Raw genomic sequence first — 15,992 nt, 5'->3', positions numbered from 1 at the left:
CGATCCCTCTCTCCGACACTCAGGTCTTTGAAGTGCCACCAAAATATGGAACTTGATTTTGGACACTTTGACGAAAGAGACAAGGCATCCAGGAACATGCGAGGCTCCAGAATGAATGGGCTGCCTAGTCCCACGCACAGCGCCCACTGTAGCTTCTACCGAACCAGAACCTTGCAGGCGCTGAGCAACGAGAAGAAAGCCAAGAAGGTACGTTTCTACCGCAATGGGGACCGCTACTTCAAGGGGATTGTGTACGCGGTGTCCTCTGACCGTTTCCGCAGCTTCGACGCCTTGCTGGCTGACCTGACTCGATCTCTGTCTGACAACATCAACCTGCCTCAGGGAGTACGGTACATTTACACCATTGACGGGTCCAGGAAGATCGGGAGCATGGACGAACTGGAGGAAGGTAGGTACTTCAAGGAGTGGGCGGCGGTCCTTGGGGGGAGGTGGCGCTGTGGGTTAGGGTTCTATTGCTTGGATCTCATGGATGGAAATCAGGAGGTGTGTTTGTGCAAACATCGGGCTGAGGCCCAGCCTTCTGATTCCACAGAGCTACTGGCCACCACCCTTGCTGGCCTGCAGTCTCTTGTGGCCGGGGTGGAGGTGTCGGGGTGGTGGTGATGCATTGTGCTTCTCTGCCAAGCCATACAAAGAAAAGTCGGGACTGTGGCATTTACGCGAGAGCTTGTTCCTAATTAGCTCTGAGTAGCAGGATTGGAGTAGACCATGTAATCACTGGAGGGTGTAACAAAGAAGGGAGGTTGGTTGGGTTGATAGAGAGAAGGTTTTACACTCACGTTTCCTTTGAACTGCTGAGAGACTCTTTGATGAAGTGCACCTCATTGGGCATATGAACCCTAAAAGCAGGACTTCCTGGACCTATTCACAGAGGATTGTCCTCTTAGGTAAGTGGTCACTGCCCAGCTGTTGCTTCCAAAAGGCTCACTTCAGGGTGTGTCCCTAAGGCTGAGGTCACTGAATGGAATACCAAAGAAAGCTGTAGGTTATATATGGTGTTTAAATAAAGATTGTTCCTATCAAATTAGGACTCACTGCACCTAAGGCCATTTAAATCAAGCTCTCTAGATTTTTGGTATTTCAACTGGCAAGAATTGAATTTGCTGACAAAATTGCTGCAAAGCCAAACAACCTGGGTAGCCACCAGAAAAAATAGGCGAAACCCAGACCTCTGCCAAAAACTGCTCATCTCTCAAGGCGCCTTTGGGGTCATTCAGAGACTAGATCTGCGATCACTTCCTTCAGGTGTAACTCTCCAATCAATCCGTATTGAGGGTTCTTTTCTGCCTCCACATTTCAATTGGAAAGGTATAACATATGTGGTCTGTGTTACCTAATGCAATGCTTGAAAGACAGCCTGAGAGAGCAATAAAAAGGATAGGGTCCCCTCCCCCGCCCCCTTTCCCCCCTCCCTCCATGTTCTTCCTTTTTTGTGCAAAGAAAGGTAAGCTTAGAGCAGGCAGATCCCCAGGGAAAGAAATTGGGTGCCAGCAAGACGAAAGGAGAAACAGCACATGCAGTGACTTGGTGTGGGAGTGCCCAGCCTCCGCCTCACGGCTTCTCGGTTTCGTGTGTTTCTAGACAAAGGAGCATGCAGAGTTTCCGTGGTACAAGACTACCATTCTCTCAAGTAGCTGCAGTTCTCCAGGTCAGGTTAAATGATGGGGACCAATTAGGATCTAAGGGGCCGTGTGCACATGTGGCTGCTGGTTCTGGGTCTCGGGTTCACTTTTGAGGTTTGTCTATATAACTGACCTTGAACAGCAATGCCAAGGAGACTTGGGCTGTTTGATTATGTGTTCGATGGCCAGGAAGAGGTTAATCCTAGGGCTTTCCTGACCACTGAAGAGTCGGCCGCCTTCCCACAAATCGTTAAAATAAAAGTTGGGGCGAAAGTCAGGGGCTTAGGAAGAAATTGAGGGAGCTGTCCAACAAAGTAATCAATTGGGTGTGTGTGTATCTTTTGTCACTGTGAAATCCATACCTCAGTTGAATTTGAGGCATTCTCTATAGTAACTTTCACAAACAAAGCAGTGTGAGTCACCAAATAGGCTCTCATTTACACTAGCTGTGATCACATAAAGACTACAATGGATGCTGGGGAAGAATGCGGGAGCAAGTGGCATTGTATTAGGAACAGGGCTCAGAATATTCTGGAGTCTAACATAAGAGAGGTGTTATGCACAGATCCCTCCTCCTCACAATCCATTTCTGTTTTTGTTTTTCCATCCTATTCAAGGATAAGCCCTGGATACTGCTTTGTCTCTCTGGATGTGTGTGCGTTGTGTGTGTTGGAGGGTAAACGTTGATAAACACTCTCAATTCACTAGTGCTAACAAATGTCATTTTGGAGAAAAAAAAATATCGACAGATTTTCCGTTGAGTTCTTTTGAGCCCTGCCGAATTGGATGCCTCTCCTCTACCACTCCAGGGAGCAGGGGTGCTTCCTGGTGAATCTCAGACTTTGTAGAGTGTTATTGGGGCTCAATTGAATTTATTTGGCATTCATCTACAAATGAGCTACAGTGGCTTTCGATGGCTTCCTTCTCCTGAGTACTGCCAATTCAGTCAATGAAACTCCGAGGTAGCATTGAGATAGTGTTAATAAATATGACCACTTTTCCAAAGATCATAGCACCAAAACCAGGAAAGGACCCAGGGGTGAGATGGGGGGAGAAAATGGGTATTTTTCTCTTCCATTTTGTGCTTTAGAAACACTTATTATTTCTGTATCTAGAAATCATGTACCTAGTTATGGGGAACAGAAATATCGTCACTTCCTTTGGAAGAAGCTTCATGAAAGATCAAGAATTCACGCATGCTGCTTCTCATGAGGCTTCCAATTAATCAAAGCTTGGGGACATCTCAAGGAGAAGGCAAAGCTATTGTGTTCTAATTGTAGGAGTAGATTATGATGGGGAAGGGAAGTCTTTGGAATCACACAAACTTTTATTCAGAGCCAAGGTCTACCACCTGCTAATTTATGTGGCCTTGGGGGAAGAAATCATTTAGAATTCATCTGTGCCTTGTGTTTTTCATCTGTACAATGGGAAAGACTGTTTGGAGAATTAAATATAACAGCAGCTATGAAGACTCTCCCTCTCTCACTGCCATCAAGACAAATGATAGCAACCCTATAAGACAGGGTAGAACTGACCCTGTGGGTTTCAGGGACTACAACTATTTATGGGAATAGAAATCCCCATCGTTCTCCCTGGCTATGAACTAGTAGTATTTTATTTAATATTTAGCTTGGCATCTCCGATAAAGGTTAGCTATTATTGTTGGCATTGTCATCGTTTAACATCACTATGATTGATGTTATCTTTATGTTAAACAACATTATGATGGTAGTTATTAAGGCATTTTTGCATTCCATAAAATTCATCCATTTGAAGTGCACAGTTAAAATGATTTTCAGAAAAGATACTAAGTGGTAAAACCATCATCATACTCTAATTTTAGACTATTTTCATACCCACCTCTCAAGAAAACCGTAAACCAGCTCTCGTCCATAAACCCAGCTGTCACTCACTGTTTTCCCTAGCCTTCTCGGTCTTAGCTAATCCCCCATCGATAGCACTGTAGATTTGCTTTTTCCAGACATTTCATGTAAATGGAATCATAATCTGTGTTCCTTTGTCACAGTCTTCTCTCACTTAGCATAAGGTTTTGCGGTTTATCCACGTCGCACCATATATCAACCTGTCATTCATTTTCATTGCTGAATAATATTCTATTGTATGGCTAGTTGCCTATCCATTGTAAGGATCCTTTCCATTGCATATCCTTAAAAAAATGAATTTAGTAGAACTTGTCCTCTCTATCTCTAAGGATGCTTGTAAGGAGGGAAATGTGATATAAAAAGACACAAGATGAAAAAATAACGTTATTAATATAACAATCATAATGACAGTGATGATATTCATGAGGGGTTGGGATAACCAGTGGTTTCAAAATATAATGGTCTTTCTGAATCTTGCAGAGTCAGAAAAAAAATTCAGATTTCTGGGCTCCACCCCAGACCTGCAGAAGCAGAATAAATACCCAGGGATAGGGCCAAGAAATCTGTTTCTTCAAAACCCCTTGGGTATTTCCTAGGAATACTTAGGCTTTGGCAGTGTTGGGTTAGGTGATCATGATGGTCTCCTTTAGCTAACTTTAGCCATGGTGAGTATACCTAAGCATTTATAAATTCTTATTTGTTTGATTGGGTTTCTTACTTTTTAAAAGAATAAAGGAGCATAGCACATGTTTTATTTCCAAACGGTTGCATTAAGAAAGATCAATTCTATAATCTAAAGATTTTTTTTAAATTGGTTTGTAATCCTTCTGGCCTTTTGGCACCCCATTATCTAAAGGCTCCAGTCTAGTCTCTGCTGCTGCATACGTGTAGCAAGGAAAGAATTTTGGACCAAAGTCAGATGGTTGATGTTAGCTTTCCCACATCTCCTTAGGACTACCTAGATCTTAGTGAGACCATATAAGATGTAGGTTAATGAATGAAATCCTTCTGGTAGCTTTTCCTTTTTCATCGCGTAGTTTTCCACTTTAGAATCCTTCTGCCTCCTCGCAGATCCTCTACTCCTTTCCCCCGTCCCCCACTTCCTTAAAATAAGTAGTTAGATCAACCTTCCCCCCTCCAAAAAAAAGGTAACAAAACAAACGCAATCCCACAAGTCCATTCTGACTCATAACAACCCTATAGGATAGGGTAACACTGCCCCTGTGGGTGTCCAAGACTGTACATCTAAAGTGGAATAGAAAGCCCGTGTTTCATGAACCCAACTTGTCACCCTCTACACCACCATATCAACTTTTGAGGCATCGTTAATGTTTACTGTGTATTATGTTTATTGTTTATGGCGTCTGTTTGTCTGATGCCATTTTGAGGTAAGTGTAAACATTATGAAGCAGACCATGAGACAGAATATTTACAATTGGGATGACTTTGGAAAATCTTAGCTGGATGGAGACACTAGCTATGATCAAGTTCCTTCTCCATAGCTCAGGTGCTCCAAGAAAATAAAACCACCTTCTCACCAATACGGCCTCTACCTACCGAAGCAAGCACATTGCCAAAGAGGAGAATTTTCAGATACCTGGTAGGGCTGCATTATTTATAGGTGTAATGATAAAACAGAGTGACCTATAATATTTATCTTCGGGAGCCAGGAAGCCCCAGGCAGAAGTGGTTTTACTCAGAGGAGATGTTTAATGCTTTTGGGTCCTCCTGAAAGTGAAGGGAGGTAGTCATGAGATCATCTTGAACTCCCAGCTCCCTCCCTTCCTGCCTGTGCAGCTGGCCTTCCACGACTTCATTTCCCTTCTTCCTCCCCCCCAGATAGTCAATTACACACAATTGTCACCTTGCTCTACTCTGAAACCAGCTTTTCCTCTAGGCTTGCAGAGAGCCGGAAATGACCCCCTGGAAGTGGGGGGCTGGATGGAAACCCAGCTGTGTAAAGGTGCAGCACACATCACCCAACTCCAAGTGCCAGAGAGCTAGACAGGCAAGACACACTGAGCTCTGGCAGCAGAAGTCTGCCAAGCCCCAACAAGGAAGTCTTGATCTGGAGAAGCAGCTCGTTAGATGTCTTTCTAGTATTAGAAGTCGCAAGTCTTGAGTGATGAGCATTATTTCTTTCACCTGTCATTACCACGCTAGCTTTGTCACACTGTTTCCAAAGCATAATAGGTGAAATGCTAAAGCCTATTTGGTATGGAAAGAAGAAAACTTTTCCTTAGACATGTATAGGGACGAAAGAGACGACAGAGATTGAGTAAGTTACTTACTGTGATACCTTCTTTGATTTACAGATAGAAATGCTCAGATTCCGTGATTATATCAGTTGTCGGAGGTCATGTACCTGGGTGGGATGTGCTTTGAGGTCTGTCTGACTCCTGTGCTGCTGCTCTTAATCATCATCGACAGTTTGCCCTTAGGGGACTTTCGCAGTGGCAGCAGTGGCTTTGCTGGGTGTTAGCTCTCTCCCTATTATCAAGTCAATTTCAACTCCGAGTTGACCCTACAGGACAGAGTAGAACTGCCCCTGTGGGTTTCACGCTTTCCAAGACTGTAAGTCTTCACAAGAGTAGAAACCTCATCTTTCTTTGGAGGAGTGGCTGGTGGTTTCCAACTGCTGACCTTGCAGTTAATAGCCCAATGCATAACCACTACACTACCAGGGCTCCTGGGTGCTAGCTGTAGAAATCTACATTTGGCATTAGCAGCAACTGGAGGTCTCTTCTTTCGAACCAATTGGCCCTTGTATCTGTACGCTATGACACCCGGGCAGTGATGATTGTTTATATTATAATCACAGCTCACTTTCTCGATGCCTGTCCTTGCTTCCTTCCCTTCAACTTCTGCTACTCCTTCCCTTTCCTTTTTCTTAATCCTTTTTTCCTCCTTGCTCTTTCTATCTCATTCTCCTCCCTCTTTTTTCAAATTACAGGTTTAAAAATCATGACAGCTAGCATATATTGTTTGTGCTTCATGTGCATCAGCTGACTGGTGCTTCAAACAGCCCTATGAGGCGGTATTGTCACGCTTGTTGTTGTTAGGTGCTGTCGAGTCCGTTCTGACAGCGGAGGGAAACACTGCCCGGCCTGGCCCCGGCCTCTGGGTGAGCCCGTTGTTGTAGCCACTGCTGAGGGCCTTCCTTTCCTTCCCTGCTCTTCTACATCACCAGCACGATGCCCTTCTAGAAGGACTTAGGCCTCCCGATCACATGTCCAAAGTATGTGAGGTGAAGTCTTGGCATCCTTGCCTATAGGAAGAATTCTGACTGCCCTTCCTCCACGACCTAGCTGTTTGTTCTTTGTTGTGACCATGCCCATTCTGCAGACAAGCGGAAGGCAAAGGAAGTTAGGGAGGCTGTCCTAGCACACACACAGTGCTAGGACATGGTGGAGCCAGGACCAGGGTGCCATTCTGACTGACATCATATCAGCTGTTTTTTTCCACTGCCCCATACTGGAGCCAAAAGGAGAGAGTACAGTGACTAAAATGTCCCTCTGGAAGGTGCTTAACATAGACTTGACTGAGGGCTGGACCCTCTGCAAAGTTCTTGGGTGTCAAGTGATACTACAGCTATTCGCCATCATGTTCATTTTCATCTGGGGTGGTTAATCATACTTACAGTTCAGAGGTTTAAGAGGTTTAAGAGATGGGAGCAAAAAAAAAAAAGTCCAGAGTCCTAATAGGGCTACACAGCTGACTCTCCAGAAGAAGACTGTGGAGGAGTGAAGTCATAAATATATAACCTCACACATTTCCCCACCACCAGTTGTCAGGCCAGGTTTCAAAGTACATGACAAGTTATGGAAAACATCTGACTCAAAGGCAGTGACCTCTTGCAAGGTGCCTATGAATCTGGTGAAGTGCTAAGCCATTTCAAAGGTGGGGGGCGGCACTGGCTGTGAAATGACAGAAGAACAGAGAGTGCCCCTTTATTCTTTTAATTCACAAATTAAAAATCCAGTCCAGAGAAGCCTGAATTTCTCTGGCATGGCCTGTGATCCACATGGCCGGCAGTTGGAAACCACCAGCAGCTCCGCAGGAGAAAGACTGGGCTTTCTAGGCCCGTAACCAGTAACAGGCTCGGAAACCCACAGGGGGCTGCTGTGACTCAGCACAGACTCCTGGCAGTGAGCTTGTTTGTTAGTGAAGTCTACCCAACCCTGCTGATCAGAGGTGGCAGAGAGAACCCTTAAACATCCCATCCTAGGATATGTTTGTGTGCACCAGGTGGGGCAGGATGCCTGTGCTCACCCACAACACCATTCCGGGCCCGTCCACTCTCAGGCCAGACAGAACACTCGAGGCTTCTGGGCCATCGGGCAGCTTTGGAAACCATTGGGCACATACTTTGGAAGCCATTTCCCTTCCCCTCCACACTCATCAGTGTCCTCAAAGGTGCCCTAGAGAATCTGACTGAATCTTCTCAGCGCTAATGGAGGAATTTATTAATTAACATGCCTTAAAGGATTTGGTGCTACAACAAAACGATCAATATTTGCAAAGGGAGTGAATTCTCAGCCCGGGGTTTCTGAAGATCTGCATGATTCGCCTGCTGAGACCAAGGGAATGGGAAGAGCCATCAGGCTTTAATTGTGTTTCACGCTTTCCTTGCACAGCCCGGCACTCCTTTATTTACTCATGTCAGGTTATTACTGATTGACTGAAATCTGATTAAATCACACCGGCTTTGTGCAGATCAGCCACTGGATGAACTTCTGTATACCTGGAGGCTAATGTTTCTTACTCAACAAATTCGACCTTTTCCAATAGCATTCCCCCCAGGCTGAGCCTCTCTCTCCTCATATTTTCTCCAGCCTCTGGTCCTGCATGTCCAGTCCTCATCTCTTGCCTCTGGCTCCTGTCTTTCTCCCGGTGTTTTAGTCATTTCCGCTAGTCCAAGGTAAATGTGGACATCCTTCCAATCCCTAAACCAGGCTGTCTGATGTCATCTCACCTCATCACTTGTGGCAGCCAAGGGTGAGCACTGTTGAACGTCACCCCAGAGACCCAGATTTAGTGTGCATCGTTTGGGAGGCTTGGAAGGTCAAAGATGGGTGATGGAAACAGACAAGTGTGTTTTGCAAGGTTCAGGTCGATTGTGAAGTTCAATAGTTGATTCTCCACAGCAATTAGCCTCACAGATAAAAGGCAGTGTGTGTGTGTGTGTGTGTGTGTGTGTGTGTACACGGCCGTGCCCATGCACATGCTTGTGAATGGATGTGCATACAGATTCAGGTTGCTAATCAGGTTTTCCACTTGTGTGTGGAGTTTAATAATGTAGGACAAAATCTATAGACATATATATATTCACACAACACACACATACACACACACACCTTTTCACATTTCAATATTCTATTGCTTAAGGTTGGCAGTGCAAAACTGCCAGCAGTTCTGCAGGAGAAAGACAGGGCTTTCTACTCCTGTAAAGGCGTCCAGTCTCAGAAACCCACAGAGGCCGTTCTACTCTGTCTGATAGAGTCACTATGAGTCCTCATCGACTTGATGGCAGTGAGTTTAGCTTTTGGTTCTTCATTGCTTGACCACGTACCCTTGTAAACTACAAATAATCGGGCTTCTGGTAAAGTATGAAGTATACATTCAATAGGAAAGGTCACTCGAGTCATTTGAGCTTGGGATATAATATATTAACATGGAATGTTCTCCTTCATTCATAATATTACAAAAATATGAGGTGATAGGACACAGGAACTGAGGCCCATTAAAGTAACACTCTGGTGATGGCCCTAGAAGCTAACAAACCTATAAAATGATTTTAAAACAAATTTTTGCCATACTACAATTTACCATGCAGGTTTCAATTCCAATAAAACCTATCAAGTATATGGAATCCACTTATTAGGTTATACTTAGGTTTGTTCATTATTCATAAAACCATTAGTTAACCCAACAGGCTTCTTCAAAGAGGTAAGCCATTATATTGAAGGATTTGTTGTTGTTGTTGTTGTTGTTGATGGTCACTTGCTCCTGAATTTGAATGAGTCAAATTTTTAAAGAGGCCCATTAGGAATTATGCCTCCATGTGGTAATGACCATTAGTCCTCCGAAAGTTCCACCCTCTGTCAAAGTGCAGTTGATTAGAATACCCCACTGGTAGCCGCTGTTAAACTAACTGTCTGACCACTTATTTCCTCCCTTAGGGGAAAGCTATGTGTGCTCCTCAGACAACTTCTTTAAAAAGGTGGAGTACACCAAGAATGTCAATCCGAACTGGTCTGTCAACGTGAAGACCTCAGCCAATATGAAAGCCCCTCAATCCCTGGCTAGCAGCAACAGCGGCCAGGCCAGGGAGAACAAGGACTTTGTGCGTCCCAAGCTGGTGACCATCATCCGCAGTGGGGTGAAACCGAGGAAGGCTGTGCGAGTGCTTCTGAACAAGAAGACAGCTCATTCCTTTGAGCAAGTCCTCACTGACATCACAGAAGCCATCAAACTGGAGACTGGGGTTGTCAAGAAACTCTACACTCTGGATGGAAAACAGGTACAGATACCTTTGAAAACTAGCTCTTTTTTCTCACTTGCCCTAAATTCTTGGGTGCTGATCTGGGACCTGCATCGCTTCCAGTTGGGGAACACTCCTCAATATCTCATTGTCCCTACTTGAGATGACATAATCTCATGTAAAAGAAAGGTCTTTTCAGGGAGCCAAGCACTAGGAGAGGCCACTTCTGCTTGGAGATCCAATCTGCTTCTGATTCAGCAAGTTGAATGGTTCCTGAGCTCAGCTTCCTTATCTGCTAAGAAAAGAAGTGTCAGAATCTAGTTCTTACCACATCCTTATGAATATGACTTAGCCGTTAACATGATACAATGATGATTATCTGATTGGTGGTTTCAATGCATGTGACTGTATGTGAGATTTGCCCACTCTTGCTTATTTGACATAGCCGTTCTGGTGAACAGAGGTTGAAGCGACTCTTTGTGCTATGAAGGGAGTCACATATGCGGGAACACTGAAATCTCTGGTCTGTTGTCTTTGCCTCACACTCAGGAAAAAAAAAAAAGGAAAAAAAAACCCCCCCCCCCCCCCCAACTCACTGCCATCAAATCTCTCTTTCCCTTTCCCATGGGATAACGTAGCTGTCTTAATTTGGTTTCACTAATGGTTTGTAGGAGGAGATTATTTCAAGATCCTAAATTTAGCCTCAGAAAGATGTTGCCATCTGTTCCCCCTCCAAATCAGTTTCTCCATGTCATTGGTTGTGCTACTAAAGTGCTACCTATATTAATATCTGGAAAAGAATGCGGCCAGACGTCTCCATTGGACAGATGCACTAGTCTTTTGAGCAGAGTGAGTGGTAAATATATGACTAAAAAGTTCCAAAGCAATTGGAAGTATGGCTGGTTCTGTTGGTGCTAAAGAGAATCCTGGTCCCCTGTCAGAGAAGACAAGTGTAGCTTCTCAGTCTAAGCTTTCCATCTCTTAAAATACCTTCAATGTTTGACCGTCTATAGAGATTCTGAATAATCAGATGGACTGTACACCCAAATCACTGGTAAGTGTTCAAATGTAGCACCATGTCTCCTCCCTTTCATCTCTGGCATCTACTACTGTGTACTCCAAGATTTTAAGTTTCGGGGCAAACTCAAACTCAGATACTTTACAATTTTTGATAAATAGGTGGCTTTAATCTCTGCCCTTACCTTCTTGTGGTCTGAGAAAATACATAGAATTGTGGGTTATATGTGGTTTGTGCTTGCACCAAAGTAATGGAGTTTACCTAGGATGTTGGGGGGAAAAAATCCAACTCCTAAACATCTCTCCAAGAATCGCTCTCTTCTGAACGTCAGTATATAATAAATGCAGGCTGCCTATGAGCAGGCTTAATCACTGCAGTCCTCATCTGGGAGAAACACTCTTTGGGGGGAAGAAAACCAACGTTATTGTCCTTTCTTTTTGTTTGTTTGTTTTTGTTTTAAACATTATCTTTAAAGCTTGTCTTTTCTTTTGAGATTACCAGAGAAAATTATGTTCCTTTCTACTAGCAATTAGAAAATTAACACTAGAAAAGATTAACTTGGTGGACTTTTCTCCCCCACAAGCACACGAAAACACTGTCTTTTTAATCCCTCCCTCCCCCCTATTCGGTACGTGGTGAAATGGCCACCTCACTTCAGACCGTACATTTGGTTCTTAAAGAATTCAGAATGAAAAAAAAAAGAATTCAGAATGGCCCTAGAAATTGTAACCCTTTAGCTTCCACCTAAGACAGGGATATTCTCAACCATTTACAAGACAACCTAGTCTTTGCTTTTTTGAGTATCAGCTTTGCTTTTTTGAAGGATTTTTAAAATATCGAGTATAAATCTGTTTCCCTGTGCCTTCAGCCTCTTGAAGCAATATGGAGCAAATACAAATCAAGAATATCGAAGACTTTTTTCCTAGTCTTGGTATTTTCACTTACTATGTGATCTTGAGCAAATAGCTTTAATCTTCTTGAGCTTCACACAAAGGGCCCATGCTCACCGCATTGGTGTGAACATCAGATGAAATAGGGACATAAAGCCATTCTGTAACATACAGTATGTCCAAAATTATTATATAATTCATGGTTATATGATGCCAAATATATAAATAAACTGGCACAAAGTAAGTGCTTAATAAATATTAATTCTCTTCCCCCTACCTGACCACAGTTATTCTTAGAATGCGTTTCCAAAATTTGGGTCGATTGCACCTAGGTAAGTAACCAGCAGTCCTGAGATCAGTCAGTTTTCTTTCTTACAGCAGTCCATGCAGAGTGGCACGCCCTCCCCGACTCCTTCAAGCACAGATTCCTATCTGTGGAACAGAAAAATGCTCTTTCAAATCTCTGTGCCTCTGTACATTCTCTTCTTTCTCTCCGAAAGGTCTCTCTTTACACATTTTGAAACTTGGTGGGGGGAGGGGGAATAATCCTTTAACATCTAGTTCAAATGCCTCTTTTTCAGAGGAAAATGCTCTGTCTTTTACTATGCAGAATTAAAGTTGCCGTAATTTATTATTATTTTCATATTCAGTCCCTAGTGCATTGTGGATGCTTTATAAATTCTTGATGTTAAATTAATTTCCATAAAGAGATTCACCTGTGTGCCAGGTTATGTTTCTGAGAAGCTCTTTGCTTTCAATGCAGCAAACTAAAAAAACTCACTGTCATTAAGTTGATTCCAATCCACAGACACCCTACAAGACAGTGTAGAAGTGTCCCGGTGGGTTTCTTAGGCTGTAAGTCTTTACAGGAGCAGAAAGCCTCATCTTTCTCCCATCAATGCACCAAGAACTCACTATTCTTAAGTCTGTTTATCCAAAGAGAAAGGGGGCTTCTAAAGGAGTGGAAATATCACCCACATGGCTCGTGTTACTTACATGGCAGTCACCATTTCAACATTTCACTAAAGTATATTCCAAGAACTGTTCCCATCTTCCTGCCAACTAGAAACTCTTTTAGAAAGGGTTCTGTGGTTAAATAAAAGGAGCTCTGGTGATGTAGTGGATTACGTGTTGGGCTACTAATCACAATGTCGGCAGTTCGAATCCACCAGCTGATACTCAGGAGAAAGATGAGGCTTTCTATTCTCCTAAAGATTGACAGTTTTTGAAACCCACAGAGGAACTTCCACTCTGTCCTGTAAGTTGGAGTCAACTTGATGGCAGGGAGTTTGGTTTGGTTTTGGTGGTTAAATGACGTGAAATGCTGCAAATCAGATTCCTTTCTTGGAAATTCCCAGTGCTCATTGGCATATTCAGCAATCTGAGAAGTCCTGCAGAAAGGAAACTCACATATGATTTAACCAATCTTATTCCACCACAAGACTTTTTATGGAATGTGTATAAAGACCATTTTATACTGCTGAATGGGAACTAGTCTAACCACAACGGTAAGGTTGGTATTTGTGAGTCAACTCACAAAGCAAACATTGCTGTGTGGTTATAGCATAGATATTCAATAACAAAATTGAAGGGCACAGAGAAAATCTACTAATTACAAAATAGGTGCTGTGTATCATGAAAGTTGATGCCGGATTAAAAAAAAAACACGGAACCCAGTCATTTCTCAATAAGAGTGGCGACAATCTGCATGTAAACACCTGTCAGTCACTTTGACTACTAGTGGGGATTCTTACTACTCGGCAACATGATCTTCCTCCATGGAGACTGAAGGCACATGTGCTGCAATCCCTTGGACTTACTTAGCTAAGATCCCATGCCTGCCTCTGGCTAAATGTGGCACCAGAATCTACATTGTAAAGGACAAAGTATGGTCAAAGCCATTTTAATTATGAAATCAAGGCCATCACTTGGGTTCATCGTATGCTCTAAGTGGATCCCAAATGGACCAAATCAAGTGTTTGCCTGCCCCACCCCCCTTACTTTAAGTAATGATCAGCTAAAACAAGGTGCCATTTACCTGATTGGCTTGTGCTTACTGATAAGCAATCTGCAGGCATGGCTTTTTGAGTTAATTTTGTTTGGTTGTGCTTTTGAAATCCCTGGTTTTTTAGGGTGTATGCTTTAACCAGGATTAAAGACAGGATTCCTAAGCTCACTTTCTGAGATATTGGTGGTCTGTGGAGACAGGAAAGTTAACCATCACTAGAGGAAGGAGTCCCAATGTCATCCTCACCTCAAAAAGAAGTGCCACGGGGAATAAAGATTGGTTAGTGAGGCCCTTATGTATTCCCAGGGGCTAAAATGGATTTCTAGGAGGTCAAGGTGGCCGTAATGGAGGGTTGAATGATGAAGCATTAGTTCACTCTCCATTACCCTTTTGATTCCTTAGCAGCTGGAGTGGTTGCGACGTGTTGGCAAAATTAGTTTCCATAATTCAATAGCCCCTTGGCCTTTGTGCATAAAAGTCATAGATGGATGAAAGCTGGAATGCAAATTTCTTGTGCACTCGATAGTATTAGCTAATGAAATACATGATGAATTTCAGTTCAGTTCTGGAAAGCAGCGGGCATGATGCTTCCATTAGCATTGCTGAGAGCTAATAATAGGCTTTTAGCTTTTTTTGCAACTTACATAGGGATGCAGCTGGTGCTCGCACCGTCCATTTCCATGATATACCGATGGGCAGGCATGTCTAGGTATAACTTCATCCACACTCAGTATCTCTTCAGGCAAATGTGTACTTGCCTCTAGATACATGTCAAAAGGATAAATACGGCCTTTAGGACTCGTGTTAGCTTGGTCAGACCAATTTTTCAATTGGATGAATTGATTTCCTGTTCCTAGCTGGGGATCTTGGAGTTTTGAATAACCAGGAGGCCTTTTAAAATGTATTGCAAGCTTATCCACAGCCTAGAAAAAAGGATCTCGGTGGTGTAGTGGTTACTCATTGGGCTGCTAACCTCAAGGTTCAAAATCACCAGCTGCTCCTCGGGATCAAGATGGGCCTTTCTACTCCCATGAAGAGTTACAAATCTGGAAACCCATGGGGGCAGGTCTACTCAGTCCTATAGGGTTGCTATGAGTTGGCATTGACTGATGATAGGGAGGGAGGGAGGGAAGGAGGGAGGGAGATGAAGTGAGAACATGTGCTATAAGGAACAGTTTTGAAACGTAAGATGATGGAATAGGAAGACGAGAGTACCACGGATGGTAGACTAGTAAAACCTTGGCCCTTTCATCTTGACATGTTAAATACTTAAGTGGTACAAGCATATGGGCAATTGCAGGAAACAGGGGAGGAATGGTTTGATTTAACCTTGGAAAGAATGAGTGTATTTTCCCAAGGTAGATGTGCCTTTCCTTTGCCTGTGTAGCCAGTCATTCCCCGCATCCCCCAGCCCGGGCCCCTTCAGTCACATCTGGTCTTATTTGCACTCCAAGGTCTGCAGGTCTCAGAGAGCCAACCCTTCTCTCCTCCTAGTGTTATGACCCTGTCAGTCAACTTTGGACTCAACCAAAAAGGCCACGTGGCTGTAGATTATCCCCCCAGAGGGTAGTCATTTATTATTGACCTTCACTTAAGAAAACCAAGGTTAGAAAGGTGATGTTTGTATTACCAAATCCTCCCCGCCTCCTCCTCAAACTTCGAGAGATTCCTGGAGCCAGCCTTTGAGAGGATTGGCTTGAGCATGAAATGGAAAAGTGCTGAGCTACGGTATGAAACCGAGCTGGGTTCTGGCAATGGAGATGGTTTGCAATTTGACTCCCTATATGGGGAGTGTATTTCAAGATGCTTCTCTCTGAGATCGAATTTTCAGTTTAAAAGAGGGTTTCTGATGGAGGTTGCCAAAACGTTCAACAGTGTCTTTCCTGGTAGAAATGACCAGGTGTAGCCAGGTGGTGCCCTTTCTTCCATGGTTTAGTCTCTTGGAGTTTTATTTTTGCTCCTAGCTCTGACGTGTGATATAAGCAAGTCTTGCCCAGACATATTTCAATGATGGACTGATAAACCCCTGAAGCTATTTCTTTTTTTTTTTTTTTTTTTTTTTTTTT

General features: G+C 43.5%; 1 protein-coding gene across 2 annotated transcripts in view; it reads left to right on the top strand.

Moving 5' to 3' along the window:
* Positions 1-15,992, top strand: part of DCX (doublecortin) — a 142,876-nt gene that overhangs the window by 1,797 nt on the left and 125,087 nt on the right. For both annotated transcript variants that reach the window (XM_004710055.2, XM_004710054.2), the window contains exons 2-3: positions 24-409; positions 9,709-10,049. In XM_004710055.2, coding sequence (XP_004710112.1) covers positions 46-409; positions 9,709-10,049 — 705 coding nt within the window. In that variant the 5' untranslated portion in view covers positions 24-45. The remainder of the gene's footprint in view (positions 1-23; positions 410-9,708; positions 10,050-15,992) is intronic.

The sequence above is a fragment of the Echinops telfairi genome, unplaced genomic scaffold (assembly GCF_000313985.2).
Source record: "Echinops telfairi isolate 266 unplaced genomic scaffold, ASM31398v2 ScPeMD7_7427;HRSCAF=8465, whole genome shotgun sequence".
NCBI classification, from domain to species: domain Eukaryota; kingdom Metazoa; phylum Chordata; class Mammalia; order Afrosoricida; family Tenrecidae; genus Echinops; species Echinops telfairi.
The sequence above is the reverse complement of the archived record's forward strand: the minus strand, read 5'-3'. Positions and strand labels throughout refer to the sequence as shown.